Source organism: Coregonus clupeaformis, chromosome 13 (assembly GCF_020615455.1).
Source record: "Coregonus clupeaformis isolate EN_2021a chromosome 13, ASM2061545v1, whole genome shotgun sequence".
NCBI classification, from domain to species: Eukaryota; Metazoa; Chordata; class Actinopteri; order Salmoniformes; family Salmonidae; genus Coregonus; species Coregonus clupeaformis.
The window spans coordinates 9,073,315-9,090,245 of record NC_059204.1 but is presented as its reverse complement, the minus strand read 5'-3'; the positions used below and the strand labels follow the sequence as shown (position 1 = coordinate 9,090,245).

The window sequence follows — 16,931 nt, the reverse complement described above, 5'->3', positions numbered from 1 at the left end:
TCTCCTACCAAGTGGCGTGGCGAGAAGCTGTCTCCGCACCACGTGCTCTCACCACTGGTGTCCCCCAGGGCTCAGTTCTAGGCCCTCTCCTATTCTCGCTATACACCAAGTCACTTGGCTCTGTCATATCCTCACATGGCCTCTCCTATCATTGCTACGCAGACGACACACAACTAATCTTCTCCTTTCCCCTTCTGATAACCAGGTGGCGAATCGCATCTCTGCATGTCTGGCAGACATATCAGTATGGATGACGGATCACCACCTCAAGCTGAACCTTGGCAAGACGGAGCTGCTCTTCCTCCAGGGGAAGGACTGCCCGTTCCATGATCTCGCCATCACGGTTGACAACTCCGTTGTGTCCTCCTCCCAGAGTGCGAAGAGCCTTGGCGTGACCCTGGACAACATCCTGTCGTTCTTCGCTAACATCAAGGCGGTGACCCGATCCTATAGGTTCATGCTCTACAACATTCGGAGAGTACGACCCTGCCTTACACAGAAAGCGGCACAGGTCCTAATCCAGGCACTTGTCATCTCCCGTCTGGATTACTGCAACTCGCTGTTGGCTGGGCTCCCTGCCTGTGCCATTAAACCCCTACAACTCATCCAGAATGCCGCAGCCCATCTGGTGTTCAACCTTCCCAAGTTCTCTCACGTCACCCCGCTCCTCCGCACACTCCACTGGCTTCCAGTTGAAGCTTGCATCTGCTACAAGACCATGGTGCTTGCCTACGGAGCTGTGAGGGGAACGGCACCTCCGTACCTTCAGGCTCTGATCAGTCCCTACACCCAAATGAGGGCATTGCGTTCATCCACCTCTGGCCTGCTGGCTCCCCTACCTCTGTGGAAGCACAGTTCCCGCTCAGCCCAGTCAAAACTGTTCGCTGCTCTGGCACCCCAATGGTGGAACAAGCTCCCTCACGACGCCAGGACAGCGGAGTCACTCTCCACCTTCCGGAGACATTTGAAACCCCACCTCTTTAAGGAATACCTGGGATAGGATAAAGTAATCCTTCTACCCCCCCCTTACCCCACCCCACCCCCCAAAAAATAAAATAATAATAATAATAATAAATAAAACATTGTAAAGTGGTTATAAGGTGAATGCACCAATTTGTAAGTCGCTCTGGATAAGAGTGTGTGCTAAATGACGTAAATGTAAATGTAAATGATTCAGAGAGGACACAGGGCCAGATATTCAGAGCTGCCCTTCATAATGTCATTAAAACCCACATGGACTACGATATAATCGATTTCCATGTTCTGACTTAGTACATTCGGGAGCAGCTTAGTAATGCTTTACTCAAGCTCCGGGACAGGACATTGTTTTTGCACCAGGAACGGTGAACACATTTCTTACCATGGAGCTGCCCAAAATCACGGCCGGTGTGAAGGACGAGGAAATCCGCCCACTCCCACGCTTCACAGGATGCAGGCCGACTGATGGAGAAGCCACGCTCGATCCAGAGCAGGGACGGAAGGTTGCCGACGTCGACTTCGAAATCGTAGTAGTAGGCACTGCAGCCGCAGACACAGGCACCCCCAGCGACGAAGGTGCAGGAAAATCAGGCTCCAGGACGGCGTAACTATCTCTGAGGTCGCTGTCTTTGGCTTCCACGGCTCGTGACATGCGACCATCGTTGATTGCCTTTCTCCTCATGCTGTGCTCCTTCTACGGATCTATCAGATGGTGGGCAACACCGGCCAGTTGGATAACGACAAACGACAAGGCGGCGATGCATCCAACAAGCGCGAAAGCCGTCCAGCCACCGGCGTAGAAAATGTAAACATTCCACTCTGCGTTTCCCCCAGTTTCTTACGTAGGTTGGCTACCTCCGTGATCAAGGAAGCCACCTCAAGCCTATAATCCTCGGCAAGTAAACAATTGCCGCATTGGAACTCAGAGTGATCCGGTTTGTCCCGAAACAAAGCGTAATAGATACAGCTCCTACAGCGCTGGAACCGTTCATTTAGTTCTCCGGACAAAGAAGGCTCCATTGCAAAACTCATCTGGTACTAACTTCGTTAGCTTGATGGCTAGCAGCTTAGCATCTCTGTCAAGCAGGCTTCAACCTGTCTCTTAAGCGGGATTCCGGCTTATAGGCCCTCATGTTAACCATTTAAACTTTGAGCCTCTTTCTTATGCTGAGGTCTATAAAGCACTGAAGGCAATAGACACTAAAACGTCTGCAGGTCCAGACGACCTGGATCCCTACCTCTTAAAGATAACAGCTGGTATTATTACTGAACCTGTGGCTCACATTTTCTTGACCAATTCCATCCCCAGCATTTGGAAATCAGCGAATGTCCTCCCACTGCTAAATGGTGGAGATCCCTCAGATGCTAATAACTATCGTCCTATCTCCAAACTCCCTATCCTGGCCAAAGTATATGAATCCCTAGTGAACTCACAGTTTAAAAAAACTTCTTAATTGATTGTTCAGTCTGGCTTTAGATCGGGGCACAGCACCACAACTGCAGCGATAGCAGTGGCAAATTACATCATAAGTGCACTTGATAAAAAGCAACACTGTGCCGCTCTGTTTGTTGATTTATCAAATGCATTTGATTCAGTTGACCATGAATTGTTGCTAGCTAGACTCAGTAACATTGGTCTCAGTGAAGTGGCAGTAAATTGGTTTAGGAACTACAGTGCTATGAAAAAGTATTTGCCCCCTTTCTAATTTTCTCTACTTTTGCATATTTGTGATACTGAATGTTATCAGATCTTCAACCAAAACCTAATATTAGATAAAGGGAACATAAGTGAACAAATAACACAACAATTACATATTTATTTCATAAACAAAGTTATGCAACACCCAATTCCCCTGTGTGAAAAAGTAATTGCCCCCTTACACTCAATAACTGGTTGTGCCACCTTTAGCTGCAATGACTCCAACCAAATGCTTCCTGTAGTTGTTGATCAGTCTCTCACGTCGCTGTGGAGGAATTGTGGCCCACTCTTCCATGCAGAACTGCTTTAACTCAGTGACGTGTGGGTTTTCAAGCATGAACTGCTCGTTTCAAGTCCTGCCACAACATCTCAATTGGGATTAGGTCTGGACTTTGACTAGGCCATTCCCAAACTTCCAATTTGTTGCTTTTTAGCAATTTTCATGTAGACTTGATTGTGTGTTTTGGATCATTGTCTTGCTGCATGACCCAGCTGCGCTTCAGCTTCAGCTCACAGACGGATGGTCTGACATTCTCCTGTAGAATTCTCTGATACAGAGCAGAATTCATGGTTCCTTCTATTAAGGCAAGTCGTCCAGGTCCTGAGGCAGCAAAGCGTCCCCAAACCATCACACCACCACCACCATGCTTGACCTTTGGTATGATGTTCTTACTGTGGAATGCAGTGTTTGGTTTTCGCCAGGCATAATGGGACCCATCTCGTCCAAAAAGTTGACTCAAGTTTGCCAAAAAGCACCTGGATGACTCTTGGAAGAACGTTCTATGGACAGATTATTCAAAAGTATAACTTTTTGGACGACATGGTTCCAGTAATGCCTGGCGAAAACCAAACTCTGCATTCCACAGTAAGAACATCATACCAAAGGTCAAGCATGGTGGTGGTAGTGTGCTGCTTTGGGGATGCTTTGAAACTACAGGAAGCATTTGGTTGGAGTCATTGCAGCTAAAGGTGGCACAACCAGTTATTGAGTGTAAGGGGGCAATTACTTTTTCACACAGGGGAATTGGGTGTTGCATAGCTTTGTTTATGAAATAAATGAAATAAATATGTACATGTTCTGTTATTTGTTCACTTATGTTCCCTTTATCTAATATTAGGTTTTGGTTGAAGATCTGATAACATTCAGTATCACAAATATGCAAAAGTAGAGAAAATTAGAAAGGGGGCAAACACTTTTTCATAGCACTGTATCATTCTGACAGAACACTGTGTGTATGCTGACAATCACAAGTTTAGCTTTCTTGAGATGAATAGAGGTTCCATTTTAGCTCCTGTGTTGTTCTCAATTTGTATGAATGATTTTGGACCAGCAAAGTTGCATCTAAATTATATGCAGATGTTACAGTCATATATTAATGTGCTCCTTCTCTGGTTCAGGCTGTTGAAGAGCTCCAGACTGCTTTTCAGTCACTGCAGGCCTCCCTTTATGGTCTCAAACTGGTCTTGAATGTACAGAAAACAAAATTCATGACCTTTACCAGAGCTCACACTCAGCCAGAGAAGGTTAGCATTGTCACATCTGGTGGCTTAGCCATTAAAAGTCTCATCCTACAAATACCCAGGTACATGGTTGGATGACAAGTTGTCCTTTAAAGTTAATATGGATAATATTGTATAAAAAATTGTATATGCATGCAGCCTCCTCTGTCGTACAGAGACTGAACTCTGTTTATCATGCATCCTTGTGCTTTATTACAAATGCCAAGTCACTCACCCACCATTGCACCTTGTACCAAATGGTGGATTGGACCTCACTTTATATGCGCAGAAAGCTACATTTGTATGTGTTTATCTGCAAAGCCCTTTTGGGTAAACTCCCGCTTCACCTCTGTAGTCTGGTCTCCTTCACCACCAGCGGTTACCAGACCCGGGCTGCTAGGTGGATGCTACTGTAGTCTGGTCTCCTTTACCACCAGCGGTTACCAGACCCGGTCTGCTAGGTGGTTGCTACTGTAGTCTGGTCTCCTTCTCCACCAGCGGTTACCAGACCCGGTCTGCTAGGTGGTTGCTACTGTAGTCTGGTCTCCTTCACCACCAGCGGTTACCAGACCCGGTCTGCTAGGTGGTTGCTACTGTAGTCTGGTCTCCTTCTCCACCAGCGGTTACCAGACCCGGTCTGCTAGGTGGTTGCTACTGTAGTCTGGTCTCCTTCACCACCAGCAGGTACCAGACCCGGTCTGCTAGGTGGTTGCTACTGTAGTCTGGTCTCCTTCACCACCAGCGGTTACCAGACCCGGTCTGCTAGGTGGTTGCTACTGTAGTCTGGTCTCCTTCACCACCAGCGGTTACCAGACCCGGTCTGCTAGGTGGTTGCTACTGTAGTCTGGTCTCCTTCACCACCAGCGGTTACCAGACCCGGTCTGCTAGGTGGTTGCTACTGTAGTCTGGTCTCCTTCACCACCAGCAGGTACCAGACCCGGTCTGCTAGGTGGTTGCTACTGTAGTCTGGTCTCCTTCTCCACCAGCGGTTACCAGACCCGGTCTGCTAGGTGGCTGCTACTGTAGTCTGGTCTCCTTCACCACCAGCAGGTACCAGACCCGGTCTGCTAGGTGGTTGCTACTGTAGTCTGGTCTCCTTCACCACCAGCGGTTACCAGACCCGTTCTGCTAGGTGGCTGCTACTTAAAGTCCCCAGGACATTTACAGTATTAGGGAAGACTGCCGTCTCGTCTTGTGCACCATAGTCCTGGAATACTCTACAATCCATGCTTCATGTTAGTGCCACTGAATGAATTTAAAATGTTGATGGGAGACTCTGTTACAGAGAAGTGTAAATGTTTTTTTTAGGCTAGATCAAATTGTATGTTTTAATTCTGTAATGTATTGATTGTTGCTGCCTTCTTGGCCAGGTCTCCCTTGAAAAGGAGACTCTGGGTCTCAATGGGCTTTTCCTGGTTAAATCAAAATAAATCCAGAGGACCATGCTCTACCAACTGAGCTACAAAGAACCACTTATCTGACAGAAGGGGAGCACTCCTTGAGCTGTTGTAGTGTTGGCTCTCTGACTCTCTTTGACTCCACACACACCCCAAACCCTCCCCTGGCTTCCCCAACTCATCCCCTCTCCCCCCTGCAAACACACTCAGCTCAGACAACTATGGGTTAAAATAGATTGTCTCCCAATTCAAAATGAGCAGTGGTAAAATATCACTCCATTACACACACACACACACACACACTCACCGATCTGCAGCATCACGCCGACGGCCACCAGTAGCAGGGACCCTAGCAGGGATGCCAGCAGCCAGACGGTCACCTTCCAGCCTCCACACGGCCTGCACACACACTCCTCTACACGCTGGCCTCGCATGGCTCTCTGTCTGACTGACGATCCCATCAGGCTGGTGGAACACACACAAACTGTCAGTGCACTGGACCCTCTCTCTCTGTCTCCGTCTCTCTCTCCGTCTCCGTCTCCGTCTCTCTCTCTCTCTCTCTCTCTCTCTCTCTCTCTCTCTCTCTCTCTCTCTCTCTCTCTCTCTCTCTCTCTCTCTCTGACTCTCTCTCTCTCTCTTCTCTCTCTCTCTCTGACTCTCTCTCTCTCTCTCTCTCTCTCTCTCTCTCTCTCTCTCTCTCTTCTCTCTCTCTCTCTCTCTCTCTCTCTCTTCTCTCTCTCTCTCTCTCTCTCTCTCTCTCTCTCTCTCTCTCTCTCTCTCTCTCGTCTCTCTCTCTCTCTGTCTCTCTCTCTGACGTCTCTCTCTCTGTCTCTCTCTCTCTGACTCCGTCTCTCTCTCTCTGTCTCTCTCTCTCTGACTCCGTCTCTCTCTCTCTGTCTCTCTCTCTGACTCCGTCTCTCTTCCTGTCTACTACTACTACTACTACTACTCATAATCAATAACCATTGTATTCCCTGGTCATAGTACTAACCTAGTGTTGGATTGTTTTAGTAGTGGAACCCCTACAGTCAAATTACCATACAATATTGGGGAGTTAGTATTGATAATAGTTTCAGGCAAGTGAAGTTTGTAGTTGGAGCATAAATCGTTTCCAAAAACCATGCGCACTGAACTGAAACCGGGGTGCGTGTGTGTGTGTGTGTGTGCCACTGAAAGAGAGAGGAGAGTGCCACGCTCAGTCTGATTGATTGGCAGTAAAGCAGCTCCCAGTGTGCCCTGCTGGAGCATGAAGTGGACTGGCCTATTCCACCAGGCCAAAATGGCCGCCGAGCCACCTACCTACCCCACTGCTCACTGGCCGGCTGCTAAAACACTGGGCACAGAGAAATTGTCGTGACCTGTGGTGAGCATGCTGGCACAAAATGGATGCCAGTGCCATGCATCACCCAGGTGGCGGTGAGTGGAAGAGTGCCACAGCTAGACCCAACAGAAAACATCGTCCATTCTGTTCCTTGGAGTCTATTCTGTACAACGGAACATGTCATGTAAATGTTCAAGTTGAAAGTCATTAAGGTTCATGTAAAATAAAGACTGGCAGATTGTGTGGTGTTTTGGAGACGATTAAGCCTTTACTGCCTCTGTTTGAATTCAGTTTCAACAAGGTGCTGGTTACGGTGAGTCAATGGGGCCTTCGATCTATATTAACAATAAAATAGTGCTTAAGACACAGGGGGGAACAATTTTTAAAAGCTGGGGGGGAAAAAGAGGCAGAGATACAAGAAAACAACTAGATGAGAATTGAACTGTTCCTAAAAGTAGCTATTCATGCTGACACAAAAATGTCCCATATAGATGGTCTAGATGAATCCAAAGTCAACCCAGTGCATTATTGTGGAGTCTCCCCATGGTGTCAGTCCATGTTCTGCTGGATAGATACATTATGAGATTAAATGCTGTATCATATGTTCTCATTGAAGCACAAAAAAACATGGCCTTAGAATCCGGTGTTATAAAGAGCAGCAAGAAACATTTTAAACTCTTGCTGCTGCTTGATTTCTCCATCTCTGGCCAAAAAACAGCTCTTGCCTTGAGGGCTGTTCGTTTTTCAAAATAGGTTTGGCTCCAATAGAGAGTAGTAAAAAAATGGATTTCAACAAAATATTTGATAGAACCATTGTCCTGAAATCATGCTTGTATTTATCCTCATAATTCTGAATAAATGTTTGGTTTGATAAAGCGGTAAGCAATCTAAATCAGATTTTGTTTGTACAACTTTTTATTGAGGGAAATGCTTGTTTTAACTATGCCTGACCATTTCACATTCTGGTCATTTAGCAGACGCTCTTATCCAGAACGACTTAACGGAGGAATTCGGTTTAAATACCTTGCTCAGTGGCAAATCAATCAATTTTTCTCCTAGTCAGCTCGGGGATTCAAACCAGCAACCTTTCGGTTACCAGGCCAACGCTCTTAACCACTAAGGTACCTGCCGCCCGGCTAGGCTACCTAACCAGACTTTGGGTTGGTTGTTTGTCTTTGTGTTGGACCAAAATCCCAACTGACCATACAGAGGAATGTGTACTAGTTAGTGTGGGTACTGGGAACGAGAATATGATATTGGCCCCTGGAGATAGTGGACATTCCGAGCCCAGGGGACAAAAAAAAGAAAGACATTTCTACTGTCTGTGGTCCCCATCGTCAGGCCTAAACGCAGCTTCCTGCAATCTGTCACTGGAACTCTCCCAAACACTTATGCAGCCGATGACACTGCAGGGGCGCCTCTGGGCTCCTGGGAGAATAGGAGGAGAGGGGGTAAATTCACCTGCACTTTCCCACAGCATGATGCTGCCACCACCATGCTTCACCGTAGGGATGGTGCCAGGTTTCCTCCAGACGTGACGCTTGGCATTCAGTCCAAATAGTTCAATATTGGTTTCATCAGACCAGAGAATCTTGTTTCTCATGGTCTGAGAGTCCTTTAGGTGCCTTTTGGCAAACTCCAAGCGGGCTGACATGTGCCTTTTACTGAGGAGTGGCTTCCGTCTGGCCACTCTACAATAAAGGCCTGATTGGTGGAGTGCTGCAGAGATGGTTGTCCTTCTGGAAGGTTCTCCCATCTCCACAGAGGAACTCTGTCAGAGTGACCATCGGGTTCTTGGTCACCTCCCTGACCAAGGCCCTTCTCCCCCGATTGCTCAGTTTGTCCGGGAGGCCAGCTCTAGGAAGAGTCTTAGTGGTTCCAAACTTCTTCCATTTAAGAATGATGGAAGCCATTGTGTTCTTGGGGACCTTCAATGCTGCAGAAATATTTTGGTACCCTTCCCCAGATCAGTGCCTTGACACAATCCTGTCTCGGAGCGCTACGGACAATTCTACTGACACGCAGTGTCAACTGTGGGACATTATATAGACAGGTGTGTGCCTTTCCAAATCATATCCAATCAAATGAATTTACCTCAGGTGGACTCCAATCAAGTAGTAGAAACATCTCAAGGATGATCAATGGAAACAAGATGCACCTGAGCTCAACTTCGAGTCTCATAGCAAAGAGTCTGAATACTTATGTAAATAAGGTATTTGTTTTTTTAAACGTTTTATACATTTGCAAAAATTTATAAAAACCTGTTTTCGTTTTGTCGTTATGGGGTATGATGTGTAGATTGATGAGAAACATGTTTTGTTTTATCAATTTTAGAACAAGGCTGTAACGTAACAAAATGTGGAAAAAGGGAAGGGGTCTGAATACTTTCCAAATGCACTGTACATACACAGTGAGTAAAAAACAGTATGTAAACAAAATATGAAGTGACCAGCGTTCAATGACTCTACATACTGTACATGGGGCATTAGTCTGAAGGTGCAGGGCGGAGTACCGGGCAGGCTAGTGATGGCTGTTCAACAGTCTGATGGCCTGGTGATAGAAGCTGTTCATCAGTCTGATGGCCTGGTGATAGAAGCTGTTCAACAGTCTGATGGCCTGGTGATAGAAGCTGTTCAACAGTCTGATGGTAATAGAAGCTGTTCAACAGTCTGATGGTAATAGAAGCTGTTCAACAGTCTGATGGCCTGGTGATAGAAGCTGTTTCTCAGTCTGATGGCCTGGTGATAGAAGCTGTTTAACAGTCTGATGGCCTGGTGATAGAAGCTGTTCATCAGTCTGATGGCCTGGTGATAGAAGCTGTTCAACAGTCTGATGGTAATAGAAGCTGTTTAACAGTCTGATGGCCTGGTGATAGAAGCTGTTCAACAGTCTGATGGCCTGGTGATAGAAGCTGTTCAACAGTCTGATGGCCTGGTAATAGAAGCTGTTCAACAGTCTGATGGCCTGGTGATAGAAGCTGTTCAACAGTCTGATGGCCTTGTTTATAGAAGCTGTTCAACAGTCTGATGGCCTGGTGATAGAAGCTGTTCAACAGTCTGATGGCCTGGTGATAGAAGCTGTTCAACAGTCTGATGGCCTGGTGATAGAAGCTGTTCAACAGTCTGATGGCCTGGTGATAGAAGCTGTTCAACAGTCTGATGGTAATAGAAGCTGTTTAACAGTCTGATGGCCTGGTGATAGAAGCTGTTCAACAGTCTGATGGCCTGGTGATAGAAGCTGTTCAACAGTCTGATGGCCTGGTAATAGAAGCTGTTCAACAGTCTGATGGCCTGGTGATAGAAGCTTGTTCAACAGTCTGATGGCCTGGTGATAGAAGCTGTTCAACAGTCTGATGGCCTGGTGATAGAAGCTGTTCAACAGTCTGATGGCCTGGTGATAGAAGCTGTTCAACAGTCTGATGGCCTGGTAATAGAAGCTGTTCAACAGTCTGATGGCCTGGTGATAGAAGCTGTTCATCAGTCTGATGGCCTGGTGATAGAAGCTGTTCAACAGTCTGATGGTAATAGAAGCTGTTCAACAGTCTGATGGTAATAGAAGCTGTTCAACAGTCTGATGGCCTGGTGATAGAAGCTGTTTCTCAGTCTGATGGCCTGGTGATAGAAGCTGTTTAACAGTCTGATGGCCTGGTGATAGAAGCTGTTCATCAGTCTGATGGCCTGGTGATAGAAGCTGTTCAACAGTCTGATGGCCTGGTGATAGAAGCTGTTTAACAGTCTGATGGCCTGGTGATAGAAGCTGTTCAACAGTCTGATGGCCTGGTGATAGAAGCTGTTCAACAGTCTGATGGCCTTGTTTATAGAAGCTGTTCAACAGTCTGATGGCCTGGTGATAGAAGCTGTTTAACAGTCTGATGGCCTGGTGATAGAAGCTGTTCAACAGTCTGATGGCCTTGTTTATAGAAGCTGTTCAACAGTCTGATGGCCTGGTGATAGAAGCTGTTCAACAGTCTGATGGCCTGGTGATAGAAGCTGTTCAACAGTCTGATGGTAATAGAAGCTGTTCAACAGTCTGATGGTAATAGAAGCTGTTCAACAGTCTGATGGCCTGGTGATAGAAGCTGTTTCTCAGTCTGATGGCCTGGTGATAGAAGCTGTTTAACAGTCTGATGGCCTTGTTTATAGAAGCTGTTCAACAGTCTGATGGCCTGGTGATAGAAGCTGTTCAACAGTCTGATGGCCTGGTGATAGAAGCTGTTCAACAGTCTGATGGCCTGGTGATAGAAGCTGTTCAACAGTCTGATGGCCTGGTGATAGAAGCTGTTCAACAGTCTGATGGTAATAGAAGCTGTTTAACAGTCTGATGGCCTGGTGATAGAAGCTGTTCAACAGTCTGATGGCCTGGTGATAGAAGCTGTTCAACAGTCTGATGGCCTGGTAATAGAAGCTGTTCAACAGTCTGATGGCCTGGTGATAGAAGCTTGTTCAACAGTCTGATGGCCTGGTGATAGAAGCTGTTCAACAGTCTGATGGCCTGGTGATAGAAGCTGTTCATCAGTCTTATGGCCTGGTGATAGAAGCTGTTTAACAGTCTGATGGCCTGGTGATAGAAGCTGTTCATCAGTCTGATGGCCTGGTGATAGAAGCTGTTCAACAGTCTGATGGTAATAGAAGCTGTTCAACAGTCTGATGGTAATAGAAGCTGTTCAACAGTCTGATGGCCTGGTGATAGAAGCTGTTTCTCAGTCTGATGGCCTGGTGATAGAAGCTGTTTAACAGTCTGATGGCCTGGTGATAGAAGCTGTTCATCAGTCTGATGGCCTGGTGATAGAAGCTGTTCAACAGTCTGATGGCCTGGTGATAGAAGCTGTTCAACAGTCTGATGGCCTTGTTTATAGAAGCTGTTCAACAGTCTGATGGCCTGGTGATAGAAGCTGTTCAACAGTCTGATGGCCTGGTGATAGAAGCTGTTCAACAGTCTGATGGCCTGGTGATAGAAGCTGTTCAACAGTCTGATGGCCTGGTGATAGAAGCTGTTCAACAGTCTGATGGTAATAGAAGCTGTTTAACAGTCTGATGGCCTGGTGATAGAAGCTGTTCAACAGTCTGATGGCCTGGTGATAGAAGCTGTTCAACAGTCTGATGGCCTGGTAATAGAAGCTGTTCAACAGTCTGATGGCCTGGTGATAGAAGCTTGTTCAACAGTCTGATGGCCTGGTGATAGAAGCTGTTCAACAGTCTGATGGCCTGGTGATAGAAGCTGTTCAACAGTCTGATGGCCTGGTGATAGAAGCTGTTTACCAGTCTGATGGCCTGGTGATAGAAGCTGTTTAACAGTCTGATGGCCTGGTGATAGAAGCTGTTCAACAGTCTGATGGCCTGGTGATAGAAGCTGTTCAACAGTCTGATGGCCTGGTAATAGAAGCTGTTCAACAGTCTGATGGTAATAGAAGCTGTTCAACAGTCTGATGGCCTGGTGATAGAAGCTGTTCAACAGTCTGATGGCCTGGTGATAGAAGCTGTTCAACAGTCTGATGGCCTGGTAATAGAAGCTGTTCAACAGTCTGATGGTAATAGAAGCTGTTCAACAGTCTGATGGCCTGGTGATAGAAGCTGTTCAACAGTCTGATGGCCTGGTGATAGAAGCTGTTCAACAGTCTGATGGCCTGGTGATAGAAGCTGTTCAACAGTCTGATGGTAATAGAAGCTGTTCAACAGTCTGATGGCCTGGTGATAGAAGCTGTTCAACAGTCTGATGGCCTGGTGATAGAAGCTGTTCAACAGTCTGATGGCCTGGTGATAGAAGCTGTCCAACAGTCTGATGGCCTGGTGATAGAAGCTGTTCAACAGTCTGATGGTAATAGAAGCTGTTCAACAGTCTGATGGCCTGGTGATAGAAGCTGTTTCTCAGTCTGATGGCCTGGTGATAGAAGCTGTTTAACAGTCTGATGGCCTGGTGATAGAAGCTGTTTACCAGTCTGATGGCCTGGTGATAGAAGCTGTTCAACAGTCTGATGGCCTGGTGATAGAAGCTGTTCAACAGTCTGATGGCCTGGTAATAGAAGCTGTTCAACAGTCTGATGGTAATAGAAGCTGTTCAACAGTCTGATGGCCTGGTGATAGAAGCTGTTCAACAGTCTGATGGCCTGGTGATAGAAGCTGTTCAACAGTCTGATGGCCTGGTGATAGAAGCTGTTCAACAGTCTGATGGTAATAGAAGCTGTTCAACAGTCTGATGGCCTGGTGATAGAAGCTGTTCAACAGTCTGATGGCATGGTGATAGAAGCTTTTCAACAGTCTGATGGCCTGGTGATAGAAGCTGTCCAACTGTCTGATGGCCTGGTGATAGAAGCTGTTCAACAGTCTGATGGAAATAGAAGCTGTTCAACAGTCTGATGGCCTGGTGATAGAAGCTGTTTCTCAGTCTGATGGCCTGGTGATAGAAGCTGTTCAACAGTCTGATGGTAATAGAAGCTGTTTAACAGTCTGATGGCCTGGTGATAGAAGCTGTTTAACAGTCTGATGGCCTGGTGATAGAAGCTGTTCAACAGTCTGATGGCCTGGTGATAGAAGCTTGTTCAACAGTCTGATGGCCTGGTGATAGAAGCTGTTCAACAGTCTGATGGCCTGGTGATAGAAGCTGTTCAACAGTCTGATGGCCTGGTGATAGAAGCTGTTTACCAGTCTGATGGCCTGGTGATAGAAGCTGTTCAACAGTCTGATGGCCTGGTGATAGAAGCTGTAGAAGCTGTTCAACAGTCTGATGGCCTGGTTATAGAAGATGTTCAACAGTCTTATGGCCTGGTAATAGAAGCTGTTCAACAGTCTGATGGCCTGGTAATAGAAGCTGTTCAACAGTCTGATGGTAATAGAAGCTGTTCAACAGTCTGATGGCCTGGTGATAGAAGCTGTGCAACAGTCTGATGGCCTGGTGATAGAAGCTGTTTAACAGTCTGATGGTAATAGAAGCTGTTCAACAGTCTGATGGCCTGGTGATAGAAGCTGTTCAACAGTCTGATGGCCTGGTGATAGAAGCTGCTCAACAGTCTGATGGCCTGGTGATAGAAGCTGTTCAACAGTCTGATGGCCTGGTGATAGAAGCTGTTTAACAGTCTGATGGTAATAGAAGCTGTTCAACAGTCTGATGGTAATAGAAGCTGTTCAACAGTCTGATGGCCTGGTGATAGAAGCTGTTCAACAGTCTGATGGCCTGGTGATAGAAGCTGTTTAACAGTCTGATGGCCTGGTGATAGAAGCTGTTCAACAGTCTGATGGCCTGGTGATAGAAGCTGTTTAACAGGCTGATGGCCTGGTGATAGAAGCTGTTTCTCAGTCTCTCTGTCCAGCTCTGTCTCAGTCTGTTTGATGGTAGCAGGGTGAACAAACCGTGACTCGTGTAGCTGAGGATCTTCTCGTCCTTCCTTTGACACAGAGTGCTATAAATGTCCTGGAGGGCAGGCAGCGTGCCCCCGGTGATGTGTTGGGCTGACCGCACCACCCTCTGGAGAGCCATTCAGTTGAGGGTGGTGCATTTGCCATTGCACCTTCTTCACCACGGTGTCGGTGTGGTGTGACCATTTTCAGGTCCTCAGTGATGTGTACGCCAAGGAACTGGAAGCTTTTTGACCCTCTCCACTTCAAGTATTGAAGGCTGTGGCATTGAGTTAAATAAATAGGTCATTTAGCAGACACTCTTATCCAGAGCGACTTACAGGAGCAATTAGGGTTAAGTGCCTTGCTCAAGGGCACATCGACAGATTTTTCACCTAGTCAGCTCGGGGATTAGAACCAGCGACCTTCCGGTTACTGGCACAACGCTCTTAACCACTAAGCTACCTGCCGCACTGAGTTGACAGGTGAAAGGCTGGAGGGAGGAGGTTGTGGGGAGCAGAGGCCATCAGAGAGATCAATCAATCAATCAAATGTATTTATAAAGCCCTTTTTACATCAGCAGATGTCACAAAGTGCTTATACAGAAACCCAGCCTAAAACCCCAAACAGCAAGCAATGCAGATGTAGAAGCACGGTGGCTAGGAAAAACTCCCTAGAAAGGCAGGAACCTAGAAAGAAACCTAGAGAGGAACCAGGCTTTGAGGGGTGGCCAGTCCTCTTCTGGCTGTGCTGGGGGGAGATTATAAGAGTACATGGCCATTAAGGCCAGATTGTTCTTCAAGATGTTCAAACGTTCATAGATGACCAGCAGGGTTAAATAATAGTCACAGTGGTTGTAGAGGGTGCAACAGGTCAGTACCTCAGGAGTAAATGTCAGTTGGCTTTTCATAGCCGAGCATTCAGAGGTCAAGACAGAGAGATCATTGTGCTGTCCAATTAGGAAGCAGGGATTTTAACGCCAGCCAAGCAACCCAGCACCGTGGCTGTCCCATTGAGCACAGCGTGCTAACAAACTGCTGAAAAACCCTGGGACAAATGGTTCAGTTATGAGGAATGAAAAATAATCTAGTCCCCAATGTTGTGTTTTTCAATACTCCATTCATAGCGGGATGCAGTGCAGATCCGCCGGGGAATAATGTTGCCTTTTGTGTCGGCCGTGCTTCCCCTCCCTCCTCTCTGCCCCTGCGCTGCAGAGAAATAGCTGAAAGATCCTCGGACCCATGAAAATACTAATGAACGTCTGAGATAACCAGGAATATAACACTCTGACTCTCTCTCACGGTCACACACACTGAAAAGGGAGGAATTTTGACCCCATTCAATTCCGATTCATTGCATCTGTCAACAGGTCTATTTGACCCTTATCAATTTCCATGGTAACATCTTCCCCACGCTGCAGATTTCCTTTTCTTTGTCTACTAATAAGAGGGAATGAGACAGAAGAGTCATATCTTCAATCACAATTATTGACAAAAAACTAAGAAAATCATTTGCATGCAAACATAGTTAATAGCAAAGCTTTCTAAGGTTGTAATTGGGTTAAGTGCCTTGCTCAAGGGCACCGATAGTTTTTAACCTTGTCAGCTCTGGGATTCAAACTAGTGACCTTCTGATTACTGACTCAACACCCTAACCGCTAGGCTACCTGCCGCCCAATCTGAAATCTGTAATGTGAAAATGTCATTTTCAGATTACAATGCAACTTTTGGAGTCCCTTCAAGTATTTCTGATCTTGTTCCATCCACTGAAATATTATTTGATTAACTACAGAGCGAATATATACAAAACCACTGTGGTGTGCCATTTCAAAAGGTACATTTCACACTACTTTCCAATCATTGGCTTGAAATAAAAATGTTGTTGCCAGGTGTTTGGAAAATGTGCATGTAAAATCTTTTACGAAATAATAAAAACAATCATTTTCAAAGATGAGAAACATACCCGGAATAAAAGTTGCTCTCTTCTCCCACGGGAATTTTTTTTTGAAAAATCTAGATTTCCCAAACACAAGTCTCTACGAACAAATTGTCCTTGGATTTTCAGATGGCAGGTAGCTCACAGAACAGGTAGCTCACAGAACAGTTCCCCAACTCTCGCAGCAGAAAAACATAGGAACTTTGTGTGGAAATAGAGGGAGAAATAAACGGTCGTCCGGCTCTACACGGACAAAAACGTCTTTCATCTCCTTCACTTTTCCGTGACTATAAGTACCTGGATTCCGTGACAAGATCACATATAACAATAGACAACAGCATTGTATGTTAATAACCTAACGCCCCCCCTAACTCCCTATGGTTAGAAGAAGAAGAAGAGAGAAAAAAAAAAAGGCTGTGTTAAAAGCCAACCCTTCACAGGTACATGCTCATCTCCAGTTTCAGCTGATGCTCACGGAAGGTGCTGTCCACCTCATCTAAGGGACTGTTCAGTCACAAGACAAGGGGAGGATGTGTGTGGGGGGGGCTGTGGTATGTGTCTCACAGCCACAGTAGTAGAGTAGCACAGTGTGATTTATGAATCTGTGAACCTTGACCTTTCGATTGTATTCGGTCTCGATATATCTCTGATCATCAAACGATTTACACTGTATCATAAGGATCTCCGTTGGCTAACATCGTGCAATATCAGGAACAATATATTTATTTGAAGAACTGAGGTATTGATGGGGTGGCCTGTTTACAGTTAATCAC

The 16,931-nt window shown here is 46.2% G+C and overlaps 1 protein-coding gene across 1 annotated transcript in view; it reads right to left on the bottom strand.

Annotated features, from left to right (window-relative positions):
• Positions 1 to 6,008, bottom strand: part of LOC121580085 (scavenger receptor cysteine-rich domain-containing group B protein) — a 36,472-nt gene extending 30,464 nt beyond the window's left edge. Inside the window, exon 1 of the mRNA XM_045224612.1 lies at positions 5,882 to 6,008. Within this exon, the coding sequence (XP_045080547.1) occupies positions 5,882 to 6,008 (127 nt within the window). The remainder of the gene's footprint in view (positions 1 to 5,881) is intronic.
• Between the last annotated feature and the right edge of the window lie 10,923 nt (positions 6,009 to 16,931).